The 27,114-nt window shown below is 48.7% G+C and overlaps 1 protein-coding gene across 3 annotated transcripts in view; it reads right to left on the reverse strand.

The window, feature by feature from the left end:
- The window catches only part of arhgap35a (Rho GTPase activating protein 35a), a 69,901-nt gene that overhangs the window by 23,101 nt on the left and 19,686 nt on the right, over window positions 1-27,114 (reverse strand). For all 3 annotated transcript variants that reach the window (XR_003782328.2, XM_010872801.5, XM_029122929.2), the window contains exon 2: window positions 9-3,812. Coding sequence is in view for 2 of the 3 variants with exons in the window: in XM_010872801.5 (XP_010871103.4) it covers window positions 9-3,710 (3,702 nt within the window). In the remaining variant the exon portion in view is untranslated. The remainder of the gene's footprint in view (window positions 1-8; window positions 3,813-27,114) is intronic.

Here is a 27,114-nt window from a genome sequence, read left to right on the forward strand (position 1 = left end):
ATACACACCTTGGTGTTGCGACGTAGGCTCCTGAGAATATTCCTCCTCTTGGGGTCCTCGCCCTCCTCGTTCAAAGAGTTGTCCCCCTTGTGCGCCCCGCCCAGCTCCTCGGGTACCTTGGGCGGCCCCAGCTCGTCATCACTGCCGATGGAGAAGCTTGTGCGGAAGTTGCTGAACTTGCCCAGGCGTTTGGAGCGGTCGCGGTACAACCGCGGCTTCACCCCGGGAATGGACTGCTTCCTCCTCCTCTCCAGGGAGCCACTGTCGGCCTCGCTGTCCGAGCCATTGCCCCCGCCGTTGGAATGCTTGCTCGCGTTGCGGATGGTGATGATTTTGCCCTGCGTGCTGTCGTGGGGCACGGAGTAGATGCTTTCTTCCTCCGTCGGTCGAGGCTTGGTCACCGCGTCCAAGGGCTCCGCGTAGTCCGAGGGGTCGTAGCCACCGTCGCTGCCCGGCGCCCAGGTGACCGCAGGGGGTAAGGAGCGCCGGTTAGTCCCTTGCTGGTCCATGTAGGGCCCCAGGTTGACTTTACGTACCGGCTTGGGCTTCACCTGAGGCGGCACCTTGTTGTTAAGCCTGCTCTCGAAGCTGTTGATGTCCGAGATGACGGAGAAGGTGTCGCTGGAGTCCAGCTCAGGGATCTTGAAGCCGCCGAGCTGGGAGGTGAGGGTGCCATCGGTGTACGGGGGCGAAGGCTCCACGTCCTCCTCGGAGTCCAGCAGGTTGTTGACGGGGCTCGGGGAATTGCAGCGGGCCGGGCTCGTGCTCTCCGTGGTGCAGGCCTCAGCGGCGTTATCATACATGTGTGTGGCCTCCACGATGGTGCGTTTCTCCACCACCTCCTTCAGGAAGGGCTGGAAGAGGTCTATCCGGTGCAGGCCTCCCACCACCCCTCCAGGGCCACACACCACAGTGTTGAACTTGGCCTCGATCTCCCGGGCCAGCTCCTCTCCCTGGCTCACCTGCTCCCTGGACACCTCATTGTCCGACAGCTCAGACTGGCTCTCCCCGACAGCTAGCAGCTGCACGGGAATGATGTCCTGCACCTCACAGAGGAAAGCACACAGGGTCTCCATGGACGCCTTGCGCCGCGCAGAGTACACGGCGATGTAGCCGTGCACTAGGCGGCTCTTCCTTAGGGCGAACGAGGAGTGGAAGGAGAGCAAGGACAGGTCGACAGTTTGCCTCTGGGCCCCCACTGTGAGCTCCAGGAGAACGGAGGTGCCGCTGCTCAAGCTGGAGGCCGGTCGACAGTGCTTGGGCAGTAGGAGGGGCGAGAGGAGCTGTTCCACATCATAATTGTCCCCGCACATCAGGCACATGACTATCCGCAGGTCTGTCTCAGGGACGGGCTGGGAGTGAGAGTCTCTGAAGGCCGATGGGGGAGAGCTGCTGCCGATGCTCCCCGGGGGGCGGCGGCACTCTAACAGGCCCTTCAAAACCTGGTTGATCTGCTTTTCGTTCACATTGCGTCCATAGCCTGTCCCAGGAGAAGCAGGGTCCAGGTAACCACACTGCAGCTTCCCTGCCACCTGCTGCCCTTGGAGAATGAGTGAGTGGGCCGTCTCGCCCCCCATGTCACCGATGGAGCCCACGCCCCGTTTGGTAACAAGGAGCAGGTTCATGGGGAGCTGGAAAAGGCTATTTTCTCTCCGGCCCAGCGTGGACTCTCTCAGCTTCTCAATGCTCTCCATAATGTACGACAGCGACTCCTTAGAGTTGTACAGACACAGGACTCCATGGGGGGTGAAGGTGGGGGTGTGGAAAGAGTTCACCGGAAGACGTACATTGCCCTCTATGGGGCGGAGGGACAACTCGTACATTTTTCCGTCCAGTACATATCGGTCATCATTGGTGCACAGAGCCCTGATCTCATTGGCCAATTCTCTACCCAGGCCATCTTTACCTAGAATAACCAGGTTTATCCTGTCCGCCTTGCCATCACCCATTTTCTGGCTATCAAAGAAGGAATATCGAGTAGGGAACTTGGAGGCTAGAACCTGTTCGATCTTACAGTCTACACAGTGGGGGCTATTGGGGCAGGTCTCCTTGGTAGGGTGGTAGACAAAGTGGATGTGCTTAAGTACTAGAGCATCCCTTTCAGCCTGTAACTTTTGCAGGGCCTTGAACCGCTGCTCCTCCCCCAACATCTCCTGGATGGCCCCCATCTTCTCCTTGCTGGGCTTGGCGTCCACTTCCAGCTCATAGAAGAGCTCAGAGTATTCTAGCAGCAGCTCCTGGAAGTCTTCCTTGGCTCGGTCAATAATCTCTTTCTGGTGCTTGTTGTAGATGTCTAGGTACTCTGGCTCCTCCAGCCACTGATAGAAGTCTTCGTTCATTATGAAGCTGCGTGCCTCCTCCCAGGGTTTGCCAGCAGTGACAAAGGGAGATGCAATTAGTTTTTCTTTGAACTCCCATCTCATCTCTGCCCGTTTACGCTCATTTCTCAGTTGCTCCAAATGAGCATCGTATATAGTCTCAGCCACGGGCGTCTCCAGGAGGTCCTGCGGAATCCTATCATCATCTACATTGTCAATGTGTGGTTTGGAATCCCAAGGCGTGTCCAACACAACAAACCAGTTGGGGAAATCTTGCTTGGTCTCCAGGACCTTCTGGACCCCAGACCAGCTCAGGTGGTCAATTTCATCCAAGTCTGAGACTAGGGAACTTAGTGCCTGAGGCAGTTTGCTGAGGTAGACCTTCCGCCTTCGCTCAATGTGCTCCTTTTTTAGCCTGAGAACGTGCTCCTGGAAAAGCTTATGGGCTTTGGTCGTGCCCTCCAAGAAGACATAATCCTTATACTCTGAGGAGGTCTGCATGCGCCGCTTGGTATTGGTCCACGTCTCATTGTGATTCTTCACGATGCGGCTGACCAGCCATTCATAACGGTCTTTAGCCGTGGCGATCTGCTGGCTCTGCTGTTTCAGAGCCTCAAAGTAGGGGATGATCTTGGGTTTGCCCCGGCCCTTGTCTATCAGTTGCACCAGCGTAAGAAATGCCAGGTCTACATTGACATTGGAGCGTGCTGACGTCTCTACCACCTGAAGGTTCTTCTTGGTCAGGGCAAAGGTGTGCGAGTCCTTGATGTAACGCTCCACCCCCTCGTCACACTTGGTAAGGACCAGCACCACTGGCTTCTTGTTTTTGGCTAGCTGGTTATAGAGATTAGTGACAAACTTCATCTGGTCATCAAAGTTGCGGTTCATTCCCCTGCTGACATCCACACAAAGGAGGAAGCCATCCACCATCAGCTTGCCCTCAGGCATCTGCTTCTGCTCAAAGTCCTGCTCCAGTCCAAGCTGGTCTGTGCAAAAGTACATCAGCTTCTCTGCCGAGGCCAGCTTGTTAGCAGCTGCCCTCTTAATGTAGGGCTGGAGGGCTGTGGAGCGATGTGGCTGAAACGTCTGGTCATCAATGAACTCTGTCTGCTCCACTACATGCATCCTGCACTCAGGCCCCTCCTCCATCAACCGGCCTGTTTCCCCCCAGAACAGGAAATGGTCATTGTTCACCACGCGCCCACCGAAATCGCTGGTGCTGAGCACAGAGGTGTGTTCCAGGTAGAAGTCATCCGCGCTGGGACGGACAAAGCGGTTGCACAGGCAGGACTTGCCCACACCACACTGCCCTTTCTCTTTCTCCGTGCCAGACAGGCCCACCACGACCAGGTTGTAGGTGGGCGACTTCGCATCTTGCTTTTTGGCCATCATCGTCGAACACAGACACTCATCCTGCCATGCCCACAAGCTCTAGGGAGGAGGTCGACTGGTGGTCTTTCCATGCAAGGATTGTTACTGGCCTTTGGTCTGAACCTATCAGAAAGCAAGAGGAAACAAAAGGGGAAAAAAACAATTAGAAATAATATAAAAAAGACTGCGGGCCAAATTTGTTGTTCAAATTTTTCATGTCTCATTTACATTCGCACATCATTGCTGTGCGGTATTAATAAGGTTTCATCTCTGATACCATTTCACTGCTGAATGTTTCCTGAAAAGATTTAGGTCAGATGGAAAGCTATGGAAAGACTACACATTACTTTAACTCAGCTTCAACACAGTAACTAAGAACTGACGCACCCATTCCCATTTAACCCATTTTTAGACATTCTACTACCAAGCACACTAACGGAAATTTCCCCCAAGGCATGTTTGTTATATGTTTGGCTTTGTAAGTTTCAAACAGCAGAACAGGATCTTATTTGAGGATACATAATTATATCACTTCTAACAGTACTGTCTTCAAGCTAGCAGTTCTCCAATATATGTGATGATTTAATTATCTCACAAACACACACTTCCACAGATGTACAGAGAAAGAAAGAGGATAAATAGAGAGGCAAAGAGAAGGAGAGGGAGAGATAAAAGCTCTGATAAGCGTTCCACTGCTAAGAGTTACTAATTGGGCAACTAGGGAAGCCCAACTCCCTTCTAAAAGGCAGCATTGCATGTTGGCCGCAGTCCTCCATCAAAAACACATTTTCCTCTAGTTTCTGCAAAAGGACTTGGCGGATAGATTGGTCCGACTGATGTAGCATGCCTAATTATGATCTCAAATTGCATGTCTACACATTTACCTAGATAGTAATAGCAGTTCAATTTGGTATGATAGTGTCTGGAGATATCACTTGCAGATGTTCCTTTCCAAGCCTGGCACAATGTCCTCGGAACAAGCACGTTCGCCACAACACCACAGATCCTATTGCCAGAACACAGGCATACAAATCATAAATAGGGCTCCTATGGGTAGAACTGAATGAAGGAGATAACATTCATACTGTTTTGATAGACAGGCTCTTTTTTTAAACAGCCAGGCTTGCAAAGATGAAGAAAAGCACTAGACAATGCCCCAAAGTATTGAACAGGCCTGTATACAGTGTAAAACACCAACAACCAGTTCATGGTAATTCAGCTGTGTGTTTAGAAAACACATTAAACCCACTGATAATGATGAATGGGGCTTTTGAGGCCATGTTGAGGGAGTACTTCATACTCACGGAATTTAGTTAGTAGAAGGGTAAATCCATTTTAATTTAATCCATATTTTCTTGATAGAATCCATTTTGGATTTTAACAAAACCTTCCATGTACGTCTCACTTGCCTAGAGTAAAAATAAAATAGAGTTGGACTTTGTGGACCACAACATTGCCACAACATTTAGGAGATGAAGGGACTGAAGGCTTTCCTTTTTTGCAAGCCACAGCACGCTATTAGATATCAATGTCTTCATCACTGGATAAATTGATTGATTTAATAATCCAACTTACAAAGCATTTTATATATATAAAAAAGCAATTATTTAAAAACACTAAAATTACTTTTTTGTAGTTTTTCCGTATACAATTAGTTTTACAAAAACTATTTGTGCTTGGAGTTAATTCCCTAAAATGCTTTACAGTGTAATGTTTTGTAGGGAATATTTCTTGTTACATTTTGATGGTGTTTCACTTGACTATAAGACATTGAGAATGTGTGTTGAAAGAATTGACCTCTAAAATAGATATTTCATCCAAACCTAATTTGGGATAATGTATCAGCTAAACAGCAGTGCGATGAGAAACAAGTAAAAATAGGGCCATGTGAAAATCGGCAAACATACCCTTTAATGTTCTAAAATGGGAACATCATTAAAATGTTAGCCTTTAAATGGTGTCATAGATAATTAAATTGTATAAACATAAATAAGTGTAACTAAGTTTACAATTAAAGACGGTTACCTCAGGTGACATACGACAACTAACAACTATCAGTTCACCCTATAAATTACTTTATAAAACTCAGATGAAATCTGGCAGCAAGACACGTTCATCTGAATAAAACTATGGTACTGTAAAAACACACTGCTACTGGGTAGTAAATACTTGAATAATTGCTTTCATTTGTACAGATTTCAATAACCACTGGAAGACATTTTTAAGGCACTTCTGATTCCTCTAATAAAATACAGCAGTGCAAAGCATATAAAAAAAGGGCTAAAAAACTTGGGCACAATTCATTTGACCTTGCACTACTGCACTACTGCTGACTCCGGGATTGTCTTGACCAATCAGATTCACAGAAACTGCAGGTCACACAGGCAGTGCACAACACACATAGCTCCAGGCATGCTCTCCGCTTTCCTCCGGTAACCTGTTCAATTAGCAAGCGTGACATCACATCTCCTCTGAAGGACAAAAGTAAAAGAACGTATGTAGCAGCATACATTGAAACAACCGATCTGTCATGCTATATTACATGGAAACAATACTATTTTTCAGTCTGATCAATTATATGCCACTTAAGTAGCTGCAAACTGGCTAGCTCTGTTCGCACTGTTACTCTAGCCAGAATAAACAAGGCAACAAAATAAAATACACTCTAGACATGCTCGTTCTTTTAATGTTTAAAGACGCACCTACACATCACAAGTCTACCTAAAAGAAATAGAAATACCAAGAAAACTATAGGCAATTACTCTGTACTTCACATAACTGCATGTGAGCTGCATGAAAATGTGATTTTCTTAGAAAACAGGAAATGGCACTGTGGTTTGACAAGAACACTAACATGTTGTCACACTGGCTGATGGGTAGGGGCAGAGACATGTACACAGCCCGTCAATGCAGGGCAGGCTACAAGTGTAGTGAGCCTAATGACAAACACTGAAAGCCATTACGCTAGTGTCCTGTGTAACAGGTGTCTCATCCCATTAACCTCATCCCATTACGCTAGTGTCATGTGTAACAGGTGTCTCATCCCATTAACCTCATCCCATTACGCTAGTGTCATGTGTAACAGGTGTCTCATCCCATTAACCTCATCCCATTACGCTAGTGTCCTGTGTAACAGGTGTCTCATCCCATTAACCTCATCCCATTACGCTAGTGTCCTGTGTAACAGGTGTCTCATCCCATTAACCTCATCCCATTACGCTAGCGTCCTGTGTAACAGGTGTCTCATCCCATTAACCTCATCCCATTACGCTAGCGTCCTGTGTAACAGATGTCTCATCCCATTAACCAAATTAATGTTTGGATGAACAAATTATCTTCTGAGTGGACAAAACATATGTGGGTAGCCAACAACAGGGCAGTTTGATTGTGATGGTTTGACAAACCATCATCACTGGCTGTATACACGACATTCCGCCAGGCAATTCAGAAAACATGTATGACGGGTCTTTTATAAACCCATCCATCTGGTTATAACAGTATAACAGGGTTATTCTTGCTGTAACTAATGTAGGCTGGTGAACAGAAATATAAGTATATTTGTCTGTTGTATGTCAAAAAATCCAACACAGCAACAACCCTGTAAGCCACAGGTTAATCCATCTGTCACATTGAAGACACCTAGCAGGGAAGGCAGATTCTAGACAGCACACCAGCCTCAGCCTGCTCCTTCAGTTGACAGGGATAAGTAGAGAGAGACAAGGCGCGCCAATCACAAAGGCATACGCTGAATTTGACACATGCTGTTTTTTTTTTAATTACATTTTTCCTTTATCTTGAACGCTTTGGCGTTCAGATCCAAACAGTCACACTCTTAGGACTTCCACAATGAGCGACCACGCATGAAAGGTTTTGGGAAAAAAATGAAAAGGGATGCCGCAGTCAAAAAGTGACTGAATTCAAATGGATTTACCACACACAGTCCGTTGTGTAAAGAGAGATGTCTGCTGGGACACAAAAGAAAGATCAAAGTCTATCGCTGAGAAAGTTCCAGAGACAACTCACAATACTTCCACTCGTCCCAAGATTACATGTACCACTGCTGGAGGTGTAATGCACTGCAATGCATTGCCAAACCACACAACCATTCATTGAAGTATAAAGAGGACTAGAACATCAGGGATTAAAAAGTTGTGTGTGGGGGTTCATCCCAGACTGTCTAATGTCACGACACACAACTCAGTGCAGATGTCTAACCAAGCAGCAGCACAAAGGACATTGAAATCAAAAGGAATGGTCTTGTGTTTTGATATTTCCAAAGGAAAACGTGAATGAAAAGGGGTCTGGCTGAGAGATCCATCAGACCAGTGTCTGTAATGAAGAGACGCTGGGACTGGAGCCTGAACACGGGCTGCTGGTCGATAGCTGGTTGGTGAGAAGACCTCGGGCATGGTTAATTCATGGCGCTCTCTCTCCCTCCACGTCCTGCTGCATGGCTCTGTGCGGGCTGGCGGTGATTAGGGGGAGATCGATGAGCCTTTTCGCACAGAACTAACAGCACAGAGGGGACTGGAAGGGCAGGAGGGCACCTCGATAGAAATGCCAGGTTGGGCATTGCCTAGGTTACCCCGGCCCCCTCGCATTGAACAAAAAAAAAAAAGACAGAAAAGGGTACCCATTACCCCACTCCACCGAATCAGACAGACTTATTTCAGAAGCAGGGCTCTTATTTCAGAAGCAGGGCTCTTATTTCAGAAGCAGGGCTCTTATTTCAGAAGCAGGGCTCTTATTTCAGAAGCAGGGCTCTTATTTCAGAAGCAGGGCTCTTATTTCAGAAGCAGGGCTCTTATTTCAGAAGCAGGGCTCTTATTTCAGAAGCAGGGCTCTTATTTCAGAAGCAGGGCTCTTATTTCAGAAGCAGGGCTCTTATTTCAGAAGCAGGGCTCTTATTTCAGAAGCAGGGCTCTTATTTCAGAAGCAGGGCTCTTATTTCAGAAGCAGGGCTCTTATTTCAGAAGCAGGGCTCTTATTTCAGAAGCAGGGCTCTTATTTCAGAAGCAGGGCTCTTATTTCAGAAGCAGGGCTCTTATTTCAGAAGCAGGGCTCTTATTTCAGAAGCAGGGCTCTTATTTCAGAAGCAGGGCTCTTATTTATATCCATGTAAAAAAAAAAGATCTAAACTTCGTTTCTTATGTAAGCAATCAGACACTAATCTTGGAGGGGTGTCTTCCCCTAGTTATAATGGGTAATATATTTAGAGAGGAGGCGCTGTTTCACTCACAAGGATACTTCTTCAAGTGAGAGAGCTTAAGCCATCGAAGATATGAAGGAGTTGGAAGAGTGCACCAATCAGATGCTGAAACCTAAAAAGGCCATGATAACATAAGTAGTCCTGTTCACAAAAAGATTATACTTTCTAACGATTATATTAACCTACACACCGTTGTGGTCTCTGGAAAAACAAGTTGAACACCCATGGAAATCAAATGCACATCCGAAAGATTCATTCTGATGCCGGGCCTGGCAGACACTCTTCTCCAGAGCAACTTGCTTTAGTGGGAGCATTTTATTTTACTTTTTACTGGTCCCCATAGAAATCAAATCCACAACCCTGGCGTTGTCGGCAAAATCCCCTGCCAACCAGGCCACAGTTTATGCACTGAACAACAAATAACAAACAGGAGCACCTGAGGTGCTGGTTGGTTGTTTAGCAACAAAAAGGATGCATGAGCAACTAGGGGCAAAGCAACCGGGGTTGGCTTAGATTGTCCACAACATGTCAACTATATTTAGACTCCAAATCAACATAAAAAAAAAAAATGAGCATTTGCTCAACAGCTGACTTGTCTCTCAGATACAGTGTTACGGTTGGGTCACCTAGCAGTCAAATTCTTTGAATTTGGGGAAAGTCCTCTACCAGTAAGAAATGGAATCACCACTGTCACCATTTGAACCAATCATCGTATAATACACACCTACAATTTCGGGTGTTATAACAATCTAAGAAAGGCTGATCTGTTACACGGCGTGCGTGTTCTCAATTGGTGGCGAATTTAAAGGCAAGGCAAGCAATGCTAAATATAAATATGGTCCTGACCCGACAGTGCAGTCGCTATGCAAGAGACGCTGTGACGTTTCCAGTAGCATCATGCCAGAGTGCAGTAGAAAGGGGTTAACAAATAACTATGGCTGCTGCAGTGCCGGCACAATTACAAATTACCAGCATACCACACACGCATATGCACGCATATGCACGCGCGCGCACGCACGCGCGCGCGCACGCACGCACGCACGCACGCACGCACGCACGCACGCACGCACGCACGCACGCACGCACGCACGCACGCACGCACGCACGCACGCACGCACGCACGCACGCACGCACGCACGCACGCACGCACGCACGCACGCACGCACGCACGCACGCACGCACGCACGCACGCACGCACGCACGCACGCACGCACGCACGCACGCACGCACGCACGCACGCACGCACGCACGCACGCACGCACGCACACACACACTTAACTTTTACATTACATGTTCACACTGCCTCCCACCCCCCCCCCCCCCCCCCCCCCCCCCCCCCCCCCCCCCCCCCCATGGGAATCAGGTGCCATGTTATTACCGAGTGAGCTACACAGGACCCATATGCCACCGAACATTGGTTACTTATTTGGGTCAGGTGCAATGACTATGTTGACCTGGCCTGCCGGTTAAAGACTAATTAAGCATGGCACAGGCATCGAAGGAGCCTCTCCCGTAGGTTTCCCCTAGGTCCCAACTGTTCAGCAGACGCCAGAGATATGCACAGAACATCGGCACAACTCGTCCCACCTGCGCAATTTCCTCGATAGCACACAGGAGCCTGGGTCGGCGTGTTCGTCCAACGCAACTGTTCCTATTTTCCGGGCTAATCTAGTGACAGGCGAACTAAAGCAGAGGTAGGACAGCAGAAGCAGCGCCATTCCATCTAAAGGGTTGTGAGGATGGCACAGTTGATAAAACAAGGAGATAAGACCCAGGACACATATAGCACACTAACCAACAAAACGACTGCCTTTACCATGAATAAATTAATTTGCCGTTCAAGGTTAAAACCGCAACTGTGAGATGAAGCAAGCCTTGAGGCGTTGCCCGTTCATGACCTCACCTGCGAAAGTCCATATGACAAGACAGATTACAAAGCTACCTGGAAGGAAAAGAATGTACAGCGCAAGATAGATACAATCCTACCTGACTGGGTCCGACCAGAAACAGTATTTCACTGAAGCCTGAGGCTCTCTGTGTGTACAGCGCATTTTGTGTCACACACCCACTGCTAGCTCCTGGCTAAAGGGGATGGGTTGGGGCCAAGCTGGGAGAGGACATGTTCTGGCCCGCATCTGACCCATGACCTAGAAAGACATGTTCGTGGGAGTGTGAGGGGGTGAGGGGTTTGTCTGTTCACCTCCCCTCACAGGGTTGAGGGCAGGATGAGGCGCATCAGTTCCTCCAAATCGTTCCTGTGCTTCTGATCATGAGGCGACCGCCAGGGCACGGAGTTCACCAACAGACGTGTCAGAGTGCAATCGGGAAGAAACAACGTGGACCAGCTAGAGAGCCGAGCCCAAAGGATCCCAGCATTCTAACACAACGGGGCTTTAGGACTTTCAGGACCGGTCAAAAAGCTCACAGGCCTCAGAACCAGCTGCCATAAGAACCAATGTTACAATGTTAGTCAACATACTATTCTGATTCTGTACACAAGATTGGCAGCACCTTGTTGTTAAGAGGGACAACAGCAATGCATTCACGGTTCATAATGTAGAGTACATTACATGGCCCTGTATGCCATCACTGACTCGGTGCTGAGGCTGACCGGGGTCTGTCCTGGACAGTCCCTGAACAGAAGTAAGATGCTAGATGTGGTGTTGGGTGGCCAGTGGGGAATCCTCTTGCTTAAAACGAAATGCCAAAGGTTGTTGCTGTTAAATCATAATTTGTTCTGAGTCGTTTTACCTGGTTAAATACTATTATAAATACCTCTGTTCTATTTTACTTGACAATGGGCATAAAAGAAACATGGATAGAAAGAGAGAAATGCATGGTTCGGTGGTATCTGAGAAAGGGCTGTCACTGTTACAATATGCAGGGGGCTGAGTCTTGACAAGGCCTTCCGTGAAATAATCTTCAGCTCTGTGATGGCGATGTCAGAGCTGCGGCCTAGGTAAACGCCACACACTGAGAGTGATGTCTTATTGCACTGCCAGCAGCCAGACTGCTGCCCATCCAAGCCTTATCCCTGCCCGGTCCTCCATCCCCATAACTCTCCAGCGTTCCCTTCCAACTCCTGGCCGTAGAGGTGGCTAGAGAACAGGAGAAAAACTGGCGATTGAAGGGATCCATTGAAGGGATTCACCGGAGGGCTTCAGCGGTGTGGCCCATGCTGAAAGAGATGTCCAGGTCTATCCCTCATCCTCTCAATAGCCCTCGCTCAAACCCTTCTGTCCGTCCCTCATCTTATCCTCTTCTCTTTGTCCTCCTATCTCTCCCCCCAGTTCCCTCATCTTCTCCTTTCTTCCCTCTCTCTCTCACTGCATTCATCTTTCTCTCTCTCTCACTGCATTCATCTTTCTCTCTCTCTCACTGCATTCATCTTTCTCTCTCTCTCACTGCATTCATCTTTCTCTCTCTCACTGCATTCATCTTTCTCTCTCTCTCACTGCATTCATCTTTCTCTCTCTCTCACTGCATTCATCTTTCTCTCTCTCTCACTGCATTCATCTTTCTCTCTCTCTCACTGCATTCATCTTTCTCTCTCTCTCACTGCATTCATCTTTCTCTCTCTCTCACTGCATTCATCTTTCTCTCTCTCTCACTGCATTCATCTTTCTCTCTCTCTCACTGCATTCATCTTTCTCTCGCTCTCACTGCATTCATCTTTCTCTCGCTCTCACTGCATTCATCTTTCTCTCTCTCTCACTGCATTCATCTTTCTCTCGCTCTCACTGCATTCATCTTTCTCTCTCTCTCACTGCATTCGTCTTTCTCAAGAGACCTTTCTCCATTAGTGAGGACCCCAGGGCCTGGGGGAAGAGAACCTTCACATGAACACCACATCCTGCTTGGGCGGGGTTCTCTCAGAGACAAGATGGGACCAAGGGGGGTGTGGAGAGAAGACAAGAGGGGACTAATTCTGTGTCTGTGATGACATCGCTGCATAGCCAGTTTGGTCCCTTGAATTTGCATGAACAAAAATTGCCCTAAATTCCCTCCACACGCACTCACACGCACTCGCACGCATGCACACGCACGTGCACGCACGCACGCACACGCACGCACGCACGCGCACTATGACAATAATATACCAATCCAAGCACAAATAAACAGAAACCATTTTCTCCTCTCTCTCACTAATGCAATGACCCAATCGTCCATTAGCCATCTGAATGTGTATGTAAACATAAACAAACACTAACTCCGTGTGTACACACACAAACACTAAACCTACCAAAGACTTTCCAAATATAGAAAAGACAACTTATTCCCACTCAACAAACAGACAATAATTAAACTCATATATACACTCACCTAAAGGATTAATAGGAACACCATTCTAATACTGTGTTTGATCCCCTTTCGCCTTCAGAACTGCCTTAATGATACGTGGCATTGATTCAACAAGGTGCTGAAAGCATTCTTTAGAAATGTTGGCCCATATTGATAGGATAGCATCTTGCAGTTGATGGAGATTTGTGGGATGCACATCCAGGGCACGAAGCTCCCGTTCCACCACATCCCAAAGATGCTCTATTGGGTTGAGATCTGGTGACTGTGGGGGCTATTTCAGTACAGTAAACTCATTGTCATGTTCAAGAAACCAATTTGAAATTATTCGAGCTTTGTGACATGGTGCATTATCCTGCTCAGAGGATGGGTACATGGTGGTCATAAAGGGATGGACATGGTCAGAAACAATGCTCAGGTAGGCCGTGGCATTTAAACAATGCCCAATTGGCACTAAGGGGCCTAAAGTGTGCCAAGAAAACATCCCCCACACCATTACACCACCACCACCAGCCTGCACAGTGGTAACAAGGCATGATGGATCCATGTTCTCATTCTGTTTACACCAAATTCTGAATCTACCATCTGAATGTCTCAACAGAAATCGAGACTCATCAGACCAGGCAACATTCTTTCAGTCTTCAACTGTCCAATTTTGGTGAGCTCGTGCAAATTGTAGCCTCTTTTTCCTATTTGTAGTGGAGATGAGTGGTACCCGGTGGGGTCTTCTGCTGTTGTAGCCCTTCCGCCTCAAGGTTGTGCGTGTTGTGGCTTCACAAATGCTTTGTTGCATACCTCGGTTGTAACGAGTGGTTATTTCAGTCAAAGTTGCTTTTCTATCAGCTTGAATCAGTCGGCCCATTCCCCTCTGACCTCTAGCATCAACAAGGCATTTTCTCCCACAGGACTGCTGCATACTGGATGTTTTTCCCTTTTCACACCATTCTTTGTAAACCCTTGAAATGGTTGTGAGTGAAAATCCCAGTAACTGAGCAGATTGTAAAATACTCAGACCGGCCCGTCTGGCACCAACAACCAGGCCACACTCAAAATTGCTTACATCACCTTTCTTTCCCATTCTGACATTCAGTTTGGAGTTCAGGAGATTGTCTTGACCAGGACCACACCCCTAAATGCATTGAAGCAACTGCCATGTGATTGGTTGATTAGATAATTGCATTAATGAGAAATTGAACAGGTGTTCCCAAGAATCCTTTAGGTGAGTGTATTTAGCCATGTATGATCAGAATCCATAGGTCACACAGCCATGACTCATTAGATTATCCTAACCATCACAGACAAAACACGCAGATGTCATTGCACACACCCACCCGCACTCGCACCCACCCAACCACATCCGCACCCAGCCACCCACCCACATCCGCACGCACCCACCCACCCACATCCGCACGCACCCACCCACCCACATCCGCACGCACCCACCCACCCACATCCGCACGCACCCACCAACCCACATCCACACGCACCCACCAACCCACATCCGCACGCACCCACCCACACCCGCACCCACCAACCCACATCCGCACGCACCCACCAACCCACATCCGCACGCACCCACCAACCCACATCCGCACTCACCCACCCACACCCGCACGCACCCACCCACATCCGCACGCACCCACCCACACCCGCACGCACCCACCCACACCCACACCCGCACGCACCCACCCACACCCACACCCGCACGCACCCACCCACATCCGCACGCACCCACCCACCCACATCCGCACGCACCCACCCACATCCGCACGCATCCACCCACCAGCATGCACCCGCACGCAAAACCAGACCAGCATTCCAGACGGATGGTCAGTTTTCGGTCGGATTACATTACACACTCTCTGGATTAACGGGGCTCTATGCATCTTCACATTTCCTGGATCTCAGCATGTATTAGTATGATCTGATGCTCGGCCACTGATGTAATCTGGAGCATCAAGCTAGATATCTGCTGCCCAAATCCCCTTAAGGCAGAAATGAACTGGTCCAAATGTCTGTACCATTCAGTCCTTAATTGAGGGCAGTGTGATTTGACGGCCGCCTGCTGATTGACCGTACATATGCACAAATACATAGTATTTCAGTCTGTTCTGTATCTATGAGCCAATCAAAGAGCATGGGTAACTAAGTCACAATGCTATTATGTCACCAACTTTCATGGAAATAAATAGTTTTTATCATTTTATGTAGGCCTAAACAATTTTACCAAGATTCATTAATATTTTATTAATTTGTTAAAACGTCTAGAATTGTGATGTTATTACTTCGACATTATAGAATATTTGGAGTTAATAGAGCGCACACACAAAATGTCAGTGTGTTAGGGCAAGTCTCTTCTCTTATAAAGCCTGTTTTAAAACCAGGGGAGAGGAAAAGCAAAAGAGGAAAGAAAATACAGATTACGTTTAGTGAAATATGACAGTGGAAAAAAAGCTGAATAAAGCAGAGAGAAGGACGAAGGGGGAGAGGACGGCTTTGTTGCGCAGCGGGAGGGAGCGGGTGGAGTAGAGGGAAGTGTCAGAGGGAAAAGATGCAGGGAACATTGTTTGGTTAACACAGCGAGAGAAGCAGAGAGGGGGGGAGGGAGGGCTAAAAGCCTACTAGACAGAGTGAGAAAAACAAGGGAGAGAGGCTGAGCAGATCAAAATGGTGTCACCAGGTTTAACCCTTTTACAGCATTGTTGGTTATCTGATAACGTAGCTAAATGTAACCCGTGAGGAACGTCTGATGACAGCTTTTAATCCCACACACACACACACACACACACACACACCCCCACCCACCCCCACCCACCCACCCACCACCTTCTACAGTGATCAGGCTTCCCGTCTCCTACCACACACAGTGCCCACAAGGCCACTCCCTACGACATCCAATGACCTTCAGCCGACATTATCCCACTGCATGCCACGCCCGCTAAACACGCTAACCTGTATCCTCTGGGTGTGTGTTTAAAACACTGCATTCCTATTCGCTCCCGCCGCCCTTGTCGACACGGTAAACAAGCTTTGAGCAGGAACAACAACAGCTGCCACACATTAGCAGGTTTGACACAGACATGGCATCTTTCCTCCGAGGCAGAGGGACTTCTGTAGGTCTCGTTCTCTCTCGGCAAGGCTGTCAAACCTGCCTGACTAAATGAACAGTCCCAGGTCCTGCCAGAAGAACAGTGATGCTGGGCTAGCATCAGAATACATCTGACCTGTCACGGAAAACAGTGTGAAGAGATACTTTATAGAGCCCTCCTCCCAGCCAAATCCAAATCCCTGAGTGAAAATAAACCTATGAGCACTAGATCTGATCATCTGTAATACACACACAGAGGCTAGCAACACAGACAAACACAGGGGCTAGCAACACAGACACACACACAGGGGCTAGCAACACAGACACACACACAGGGGCTAGCAACACAGACACACACAGGGGCTAGCAACACAGACACACACAGGGGCTAGCAACACAGACACACAGTCAAAGGATTGTAGGCCAATTGTCAGCCTACATTAAGTCTTGTAGAAGGGTATAGGCAGTAGCTCTATAACCTCCATAAGATAGAGGCTCTAGCTCTAAATCCACCTAGAGCTAACCCAGACCATAATGAGCCCAGAACTGGGGTCCAACGGAACCAGGCTCATAACTGAAGCACAATAGCTTATAACCAATGTGAGTGGGTGACGGCACTCCTGTTATATTTACCTGTATCACCAGGAGTGTTCTTTCATACTCACCACTGTACACTCATGTTCTAGATTAACTGCCTTTACCCAGGCTGTAACCTGTCTGGACTTTGAAACTATGACCTTTGTAGGAACCAATCATGTGCTTTGAAGTCCAGGGGGAGGTTCTAAAAAGTGACACCAGGGAGAGCACTCTGTAACCATATCTAGATGGCAGATGGCCCACACACACATACACCCTCGCACAGATGCACACACTTATTGCACAACATGTGCTCCAGCAAAGATACCCAACATTCACACTCTCACATACAAGCATGCTCATTAACTACCACTCTCTCTACTTAAAATAGGAGCCTTTCAGATGAATGGTGTTTTTTCACCAGCACCAAAAGAAAGGTTCATGCACTACTGAATCCAGAGACCAATTAAAACTGAATATGACAGGAACAAGGGATTGGGAGAGAGAGAAAAGGAAGGGGAAAGAAAGAGACATAGAGCATTAGTGTGATGTGGGATGGAAGGGAAAGAGTACAGCAGAATAAACATGTTGCATTTGTCAACGCCGCCTATCAAATACTGTGTGGGGCAGTGATATTCAGACATTTGCAGCCAGGACCTTATTGTCTTTCAGACAGATTTTCTGGGGGCCCTCATTTTTGAAGGTCTGCAGAATTTATCACAACTACATCACACGGCATAAAAATGTTGGTACATTAAGAATTTTACCTAAATAAAAGTGTTTCAAACTCTCCTGAACATACCTAAAAACACATTTTAATAAAATCCCGCTTGTGTGATAATCTTCTCTATACCAATTTCAGAGAAATGTTTGTACAATGAAACCCTGGCTGGCTGGGTGGCTGGGTGGCTAGTTGGGTGGGTGGGTTGTTGGCTGGCTGGCTGGGAGTGGATGACACCAACAAGGCAGCCTTGGACACCACCATCCTGTGTTACCACTTGCTGTCAATGGAAGAGGAAGCAATACAGCTCCCCGCCACTCGCTACTGCATGCCCCCCACTCTATACCTCACCAATGAAGCCTGCTGCACAAGAATTAAACCAGTCCACAACGGCGGCCTTAAAAGCTCCCTGATGCATGTCAAGGGCAGGCCGAATGCACCATCTACCAGACATGACGCAACGGAGAGAGAGAGTTCCGTAGTGCAGGAGGAGAGGAATGAGCCAGAGAGGAGGGAAGGAGAGACAGAGACAGAATGGAGGAAGGGAGAGAAAGAGACAGAATGGAGGAAGGGAGAGAAAGAGCGGAGGAAAAAGAGAGTGGGGGAGAGCGACGGGAAGTTGAGAAACTAGAGAGCGGAGGAAAGAAAGAGCACAGAGGGAAGGGAAAAGACAGGAAAGAGGGGAGGGAGGAGGTAAGGATATATGTTGATAAAAATAGGGTTAAGTCCGTGCAGTTGGCTGCATCCCTGCGAGACCAGGGATGGAATCCTGCTTGCTAATTGGCCCACGGATCCTGACGGTGACAAGACAATTGGCTGTTACTGTCCAGGTTTGGGGGGGGTGTGGTGGGGGGGGTTATTATGTGAATATGGTTGCCTTGTCATATTTTAGCGACTCTTGTGACGGCTTTGCGTTTCTGCGGGCGTAAGCTAAGTAGGAGAGCAGAGAATGCATTCCCTCAGGCGCATATGTCTTACAGTGTGGACATACTGATTGAGCAAGCAGCATCATAACCAGAATACTATTAACATTTCCCAGTGATATATCATGAGTTACTAGGGTGGGTGAAATAATAATAAATAATAATAAAAATGGAGGTCCAGCCAGTCCCTTTCTGAGCACTTCTGGACCAATAAGCAAGGACGGTTTCAGTGATATCACAATGGGCCCAGTCAAAGGGGAAATGTTCAAACACATTTCCCCAGAGAGAAAGTAAGAAGGAGCGAAAGTGATAGCATGGGAGTTTCATAATAGAGTAGAAGGATGGTTAACACAGGCTTCTGGTAACTACCTAGCGGTTAGCTAATGGCACACAGGGCTACTTTATTATGGCTGTGCTTGGCTGCTGCCCTGACAAGCCCGAACACAGAGGAAAGCTCTTGAACAAGGAGCGGATGTGACTGTTCTCTCCCTCCTTCCGTTTAATCACAGTGTAGAGGCATTAGGACCTTACAGATAGAGATGAGGGACACACGCCCCTCAATCTCATCTCATTGCCAAACATTTAAATAAACAATGCACAAAGAAAGCAAGGGATGAAAAATTGAAAGGGGGGGGTAAGTATTCACTGAAGGGAGCTGCCAATAAAGAAATGGTGAGTCACTCTACGGATAGAAATGCAAATGGTTCAATTGAAAACACCTGAACCTGTAACAGTGTCAATTAGAGATAATTACTTTTCTACTTGTTGTCACAGTAACCAACTATTGATGCAAAGACAGATGGCTGCAGAGTCTCTCTCTCCTGAAAGCCATTTCCTCTCACTCTCTTTCTCTCTCTCTTTCTCTCTCCTGAAAGCCATTTCCTCTCACTCCTGAAAGCATTTGTCTCTCACATCCAAAAGCAAAGCCGTTAAACAAGTCCTCGCTAATAGCATGGCATCCTTGTCTTAAATCTGTCAACAAACCAAACCTGTAACAACTGGGCTTGAAACCAGGTGAGGGGCCAGGCTGTATGTTTGTCTCCGGGCCAGTGATTGGACTCCCCTCCAGTTCCTGCTACTTGACTCGCCCCCCCGTGTGTGAGGGTGCGTGCGTATCCAGCAACAGGATTCGCCTCCAGTTCTAGCGGTTACACAAGGAAGCAAACCGGTCCTCAGGTAGATGTTGGAGGGTTCTGCCTGGTCGTCCATTTTAAATCCAGACAGAGATGGAGCCACCTTCCCTGGTCTGACGCTGCTTTCCCCAGCCCTCCCGTCTGCCAACAAGGGCTTGGTCATGGCCGGCTAGACCCCTCCCATGACACTACACACTCAGAGGAATGTACGGTGGTGGAGTAAAGGGTTAAGGATCATTCCTGTGTGTAAAATGTTAAGACTCATTTCTGGGTTGGGTGGGGGTGTAAAGCAGCCAGTCTGTTCCCTGCACCGCTTGTTGTAGTTGTGAAAACGATTAATTCTGTCCTGACAAACAAACCTCTCCCCATTTATCTTTTCCACATTGTGATTATGGCAGTTGGAGGCCATCAGAACACAGCAAGTACTTCCACATTGGTGCACAAACCCAGACGCCCTGCCAATGGGCATTAATACAGGAGGAAACATACAAGGCAGAAGGGCTGAACGGGTGAAGTGCAGACAGCACTACCAACCAGCCAGCCAATAGGGATGGGGAGTTTTCCTCTTTTTATCCACTCTCACCTGAACAGCTCAAAGGTCTAAGAACAAATCTTGAGTCATATTATTCATTTATTATTATACTGACCAAATCACTCAATCGTTCACACACAGCTACAGGAAGTTGCACATCATTGCCAGCCAGCCTCCCGCTCCTCTACCCAGCCAGCCGACCTCCCGCTCCTCTCTACCCAGCCAGCCAGCCTCCCGCTCCTCTACCCAGCCAGCCAGCCTCCCGCTCCTCTCTACCCAGCCAGCCAGCCTCCCACTCCTCTACCCAGCCAGCCAACCTCCCGCTCCTCTCTACCCAGCCAGCCTCCCGCTCCTCTCTACCCAGCCAGCCAACCTCCCGCTCCTCTCTACCCAGCCAGCCAGCCTCCCGCTCCTCTACCCAGCCAGCCAGCCTCCCGCTCCTCTCTACCCAGCCAGCCAGCCTCCCGCTCCTCTACCCAGTCAAGCCAACCTCCCGCTCCTCTCTACCCAGCCAGCCAGCCTCCCACTCCTCTACCCAGTCAAGCAAACCTCCCACTCCTCTCTAGTGGTCTCAACTAATTTGAAGTATTGGTGGACAGAGAGACAGTACTCCCAAAAGATTAAGCTTGACAAAGATTACTTGGCAGTCCAAACAAGCATGACTTGTCATTCTGTACTCTCCTTCCCATACAAACATAAACATCTGAATCCTAAAGAGACCGGAAGTCTCTATGTCACCTTAAAGGCACACATGCACACGTACGCACGCACGCACGCACACAAACACACATGCAGGAACGCACGCACGCTTGTTTTACTATACTTGTGAGAACTTTTAGGGATCACAATTGATTTCAAGACTTCCAAATGTTTGTCGGTCCTTACTAAGATAATAAAACAGGAACACACATGTTTTCCATGAAAGTAAAAAATGATTTTTTTCAAATCATTAACCCTAACCCTAAACCTAGCCTTAACCCTAACCACAACCCTATACCTGATTTCCAATGCCTAAACCACACTGTTACCCTAAAACAGATTGGAACTTTTGCGTTTAACTGAACACACAAGACAGAAATACACCCATTTAGTTGCCTTTTCTGATTTAACCACAATATAGGGACAAATGCGTCCCCATTTGTATAATGAAACGAAAAAAAATCTCAGTCACCCACACAAAGGCCTTTTCTGATCCAGGAGTTCAGATCTGAGACCGCACACCCACCCATCCAACCAACCATCCACCCACCCACCCATCCAAATACCCACGCAACCACCCTCCCTCCCTCTCTCCCTCCCTCCCACCACCCACCCCTCTACCGATGGGTCCTGGCTAACTAAGGTCATTAATGTGGTTGTGGTAGAAAAAAGGGCTATGACATGGGTGTCTGCTTTGCTCAACTGAAAGTTCCCTCTCCCCCGCCCCATCTCCTGTCTCTATGGGGATTAGAGAGGGAGGGGAGGGGAGGGGATGTTGGGTCGGAGCGAGTCAACAAGTTCTAGATTTCTCTATGAGATAAAGACATTATGTGCAAGCTCTCCGTACAACTGGACGGGCACAGTGACCGAACGACCTTGAGCGGGTTCATTTATAAAGCCAGTCGTAGGAGGGGGAGAAAACAGCCAGACGTGATACAATCTACTGGGTGGAAAAAGGGAGAGAGAGAAAAAAGATCTACAAATTAAGCCAGATAAACCTCTGCTGCCATCGCACTCAGGAGACTGAATGACATGAGCAAGCAAAGAGGAAAGCAGAAAAGAAGGGGAGGAGTACGAGAGGACAGAATGTTACAAAGGGCCGTGTGAAAGAGAGACTGGTGACATGAGGCCAATGCAATCCTTTTCGGAGAGATGAAAAACCAGTTGCTCCACCCATTCCAACACCATTTCGGTGAAATGCTTCCAAACATCCAGCTATGTCTTAGTGGAATTGATAAAGGGTGTGATATGAAGACCGCGGCTGGCCCACATCCCCAGAGTGGGCCACTACCCTCGTGTATGGTTCCCCCAGAGGGGGCCACTACCCTCGTGTATGGTTCCCCCAGAGGGGGCCACTACCCTCGTGTATGGTTCCCCCAGAGGGGGCCACTACCCTCGTGTATGGTTCCCCCAGAGGGGGCCACTACCCTCGTGTATGGTTCCCCCAGAGGGGGCCACTACCCTCGTGTATGGTTCCCCCAGAGGGGGCCACAACCCTCGTGTATGGTTCCCCCAGAGGGGGCCACTACCCTCGTGTATGGTTCCCCCAGAGGGGGCCACTACCCTCGTGTATGGTTCCCCCAGAGGGGGCCACTACCCTCGTGTATGGTTCCCCCAGAGTGGGCCACTACCCTCGTGTATGGTTCCCCAGAGGGGGCCACTACCCTCGTGTATGGTTCCCCAGAGGGGGCCACTACCCTCGTGTATGGTTCCCCAGAGGGGGCCACTACCCTCGTGTATGGTTCCCAGAGTGGGCCACTACCCTCGTGTATGGTTCCCAGAGTGGGCCACTACCCTCGTGTATGGTTCCCCCAGAGGGGGCCACTACCCTCGTGTATGGTTCCCCAGAGTGGGCCACTACCCTCGTGTATGGTTCCCAGAGTGGGCCACTACCCTCGTGTATGGTTCCCAGAGTGGGCCACTACCCTCGTGTATGGTTCCCCCAGAGGGGGCCACTACCCTCGTGTATGGTTCCCAGAGTGGGCCACTACCCTCGTGTATGGTTCCCAGAGTGGGCCACTACCCTCGTGTATGGTTCCCCAGAGTGGGCCACTACCCTCGTGTATGGTTCCCCAGAGTGGGCCACTCCACCTGAGGAAAACACCAATAAACATTAGAAAGGAGTGAAGGCTAAATAAAACACTCAGCGAATTCACAAACACTATCATTTAAAACAAAATACTGTCTTGCGTCGGGGGTCAAATGAACGGACGAGCCAGGATAGGACTAAATGGAAAGAAAGCATTGCCTAACTGCAGTAACTACTCAGAAAGTCAGGAACATGCCAATCTCCTGCTGTGTCTACTCGAGAATTTCAGCAGTCAATCAGTCAGCCGGTCAATCACCCAGTCAACCACCCAGCAAGCCAGTCATTCAGCAAGTCACTGATTGCAGTGCACTTCATCCTCAGATTCCCTGAATAGCGGAGAGCAGTGTGGTTCCCCAGTCCCCTGGCCAGGTTGTTATCCAGCCAGCTGTATCCCCAGACCGAGTGTTTCTAGTCTCATAGGCATATTATAGAGTACGCAGGTCATCTTAGAGGCTGTATCACCCAGGAAGGGGCCAACAACTATGCAGCATTTTCTAAATGAAATAACACCCCACTGATGGTATCCTTCATAACGGACCATTATCAAAGGACAACAGGTCTGAACAAGGCATTTACTGTGTACATAGACATGTCAGATATGATGGGTCATCACTCACACACACACACACACACACACACACACACACACACACACACACACACACACACACACACACACACACACACACACACACACACACACACACACACACACACACACACACACACACACACACACACACACACACACACACACACACACACACACACACACACACACACACACACACACACACACACACACACACACACACACACACACACACACACACACACACAAAATACTATGGACACTCAGGGGTACAGAAAGCCAAGCAGCTTCTCCACCACATAGCCAAGCTGCTCGTAACGGCTTAAACAGGATCTACTCAGCCCCTGTGCTCTAGTCCTAGACAGCCCGGCAACCTGGAGGCCCTGTCAGGGTATGACGCATCCAGAGATATCCATCAGTTTGCAACAGACTCCATTACCTTTACAGCATTATACTGTATGTTGTTAGGAGAACATGTAACCTCAACCTTAACTGTAATGGTGAGGATGTCAATGCATCCGATCAATGCAATGGGAAAACAGTGAGTCTCCCCTGCAGTCTGGGGTTAGTCCAGAGCAGTGAGTCTCCCCTGCAGTCTGGGGTTAGTCCAGAGCAGTGAGTCTCCCCTGCAGTCTGGGGTTAGTCCAGAGCAGTGAGTCTCCCCTGCAGTCTGGGGTTAGTCCAGAGCAGTGAGTCTCCCCTGCAGTCTGGGGTTAGTCCAGAGCAGTGAGTCTCCCCTGCAGTCTGGGGTTAGTCCAGAGCAGTGAGTCTCCCCTGCAGTCTGGGGTTAGTCCAGAGCAGTGAGTCTCCCCTGCAGTCTGAACCATATCCAGAGCAGTGAGTCTCCCCTGCAGTCTGAACCATATCCAGATCTAACACAAACAGTATAAGAACTGTGAACCCGGGTGTTGTAAAACTAAGGAGTGTTCAACCCCTGCAGGGCATAACACAACGACAACCGGTCTGTCTGTCGGCCTTTCGAGGAGCTCCGATAATTAGATCAGGCATGAACCAGTCCCCTGGAAAAGGCCTGTGAACTACACCCCTGTGACAGCCATCAGTCAGTCAGACAGGTTCCTACACCCCTGTGACAGCCATCAGTCAGTCAGACAGGTTCCTACACCCCTGTGACAGCCATCAGTCAGTCAGACAGGTTCCTACACCCCTGTGACAGCCATCAGTCAGACAGACAGGTTCCTACACCCCTGCGACAGCCATCAGTCAGACAGACAGGTTCCTACACCCCTGTGACAGCCATCAGTCAGTCAGACAGGTTCCTACACCCCTGTGACAGCCATCAGTCAGACAGACAGGTTCCTACACCCCTGTGACAGCCATCAGTCAGTCAGACAGGTTCCTACACCCCTGTGACAGCCATCAGTCAGACAGACAGGTTCCTACACCCCTGTGACAGCCATCAGTCAGTCAGACAGGTTCCTACACCCCTGTGACAGCCATCAGTCAGACAGACAGGTTCCTACACCCCTGTGACAGCCATCAGTCAGACAGACAGGTTCCTACACCCCTGTGACAGCCATCAGTCAGTCAGACAGGTTCCTACACCCCTGTGACAGCCATCAGTCAGACAGACATGTTCCTACACCCCTCTGACAGCTACCAGGGTGTGGTAGCTTAACAGAGTGCACAGTTTATTATGATTCATAGATCTATCAAAGGTATTAAATACCAAAAAAACACAAAAATCATTCAAATAAAATGTATACAAAAACATACAAAAAGTGATAGGTGTTGCCAAGTAACCGTATTGTTCCCCTAAGGCAGATGACCCTCACCATGGCAGTTCCCTGCACCTCGGGAAACTGGTAGGGGTTGGGTCATATGCAGCAGCAAATCTATGCCGCACCTTCTGTTCAAACTGACAAATATCCTTTCCCACCACGCAGACAAACCGACGGGCAGCCACGGATCCAAAGTGTTCAGTCTGATCTACAGAACGCTAGAGGAGAGATGACAGAGTCAGGAGTTTCCTTGTTGTGTCTTGAAGCGGTCCCAGTGGGAGCGAAATACAGGCATAAAACAGGTGTAGAAAGGACCTATAACAACAAATGTTGCTCCCATCTCATATCAGCTACTAAAAGGCCTCTGCATGGTGTATGTACTCCAGCCTACCCTCTCCTCTCAGTGTGTGTTGGCATGTTACTAGCCATGCGCCATGCAGAGCAGTGTTTCGGGGGCCTTCACTCAACGGGGGGGCGGGGGGAGACAGGGGTTTGTCTGTCCCCCTTCCCGACCCCTTGCACACATTACTCATGCAAATGTACAGAGCATCCATCTGATCTAACCGTCCACAGGCCTTCACACCTGTAGGTGTGACCGCTGCAATGTCACACACACACACACACACACACACACACACACACACGGCACTAACCTTCATTCAGAAGACTCCATAATGTTCTCATATTACCGAAACGAACTACCCCCCACTAACATTTATCGCACACGTTAACATGCCCACACACACACACACACACACACACACACACACGGCTAAACATTACTACATTGACAACACTCCCATTCATCGGTCTGTCTGCCCCTGTAGACAGTACCTCCCCTCACGGAGAAAGGGGTCAGCACAAGGGGATCAAACACACACACACACACACACACAGCATAGCATGCATCACAAACTAGCACAACACAAAGCCTGTGTGTGCATTAGCTACTATAGAGATGGCGCAGAGGGGTGTGTGAGTGAGAGCGAAAGAGAGAGAAAGAGCCAGAAACAGAGAGGGGGGGCAAGGGGACATATATTATTAATTTGCATGCAAGCGCATGAACAGAGTGTCTCTGGTGGGCAAGATAAGGGGCTTCTTTATTTCAGCCTTCCTCGTGTGTGTGTGTGTGTGTGTGTGTGTGTTCTTTCCTCTATCAATGTGACAGTACATGGCAGCCAGAGTCTTAGAGTAGTAAAAAGGGGAAGGAGGCTGGAAAGAAATACAAAATGGGGAGAAAGGGAAGGAAAATGGAGGGGGAGTAGGGATAAAGGGAGATCAAATAGAGTAATCTCCCTAATTTCCCTCCAAAATACAACTGTGTTCAGACATGCTGGAACACATCTAGTCAATACCAGCAACCGTCTACCCTTCACAGTAGGAACCTGAAACACACCTGGTCAATACCAGCAACCGTCTACCCTTCACAGTAGGAACCTGAAACACACCTGGTCAATACCAGCCACCGTCTACCCTTCACAGTAGGAACCTGAAACACACCTAGTCAATACCAGCCACCGTCTACCCTTCACAGTAGGAACCTGAAACACACCTGGTCAATACCAGCCACCGTCTACCCTTCACAGTAGGAACCTGAAACACACCTGATTAATACCAGCCACCGTCTACCCTTCACAGTAGGAACCTGAAACACACCTGGTCAATACCAGCCACCGTCTACCCTTCACAGTAGGAACCTGAAACACACCTAGTCAATACCAGCCACCGTCTACCCTTCACAGTAGGAACCTGAAACACACCTGGTCAATACCAGCCACCGTCTACCCTTCACAGTAGGAACCTGAAACACACCTGATTAATACCA

Source organism: Esox lucius, chromosome 1 (genome assembly GCF_011004845.1).
Source record: "Esox lucius isolate fEsoLuc1 chromosome 1, fEsoLuc1.pri, whole genome shotgun sequence".
NCBI lineage: Eukaryota > Metazoa > Chordata > Actinopteri > Esociformes > Esocidae > Esox > Esox lucius.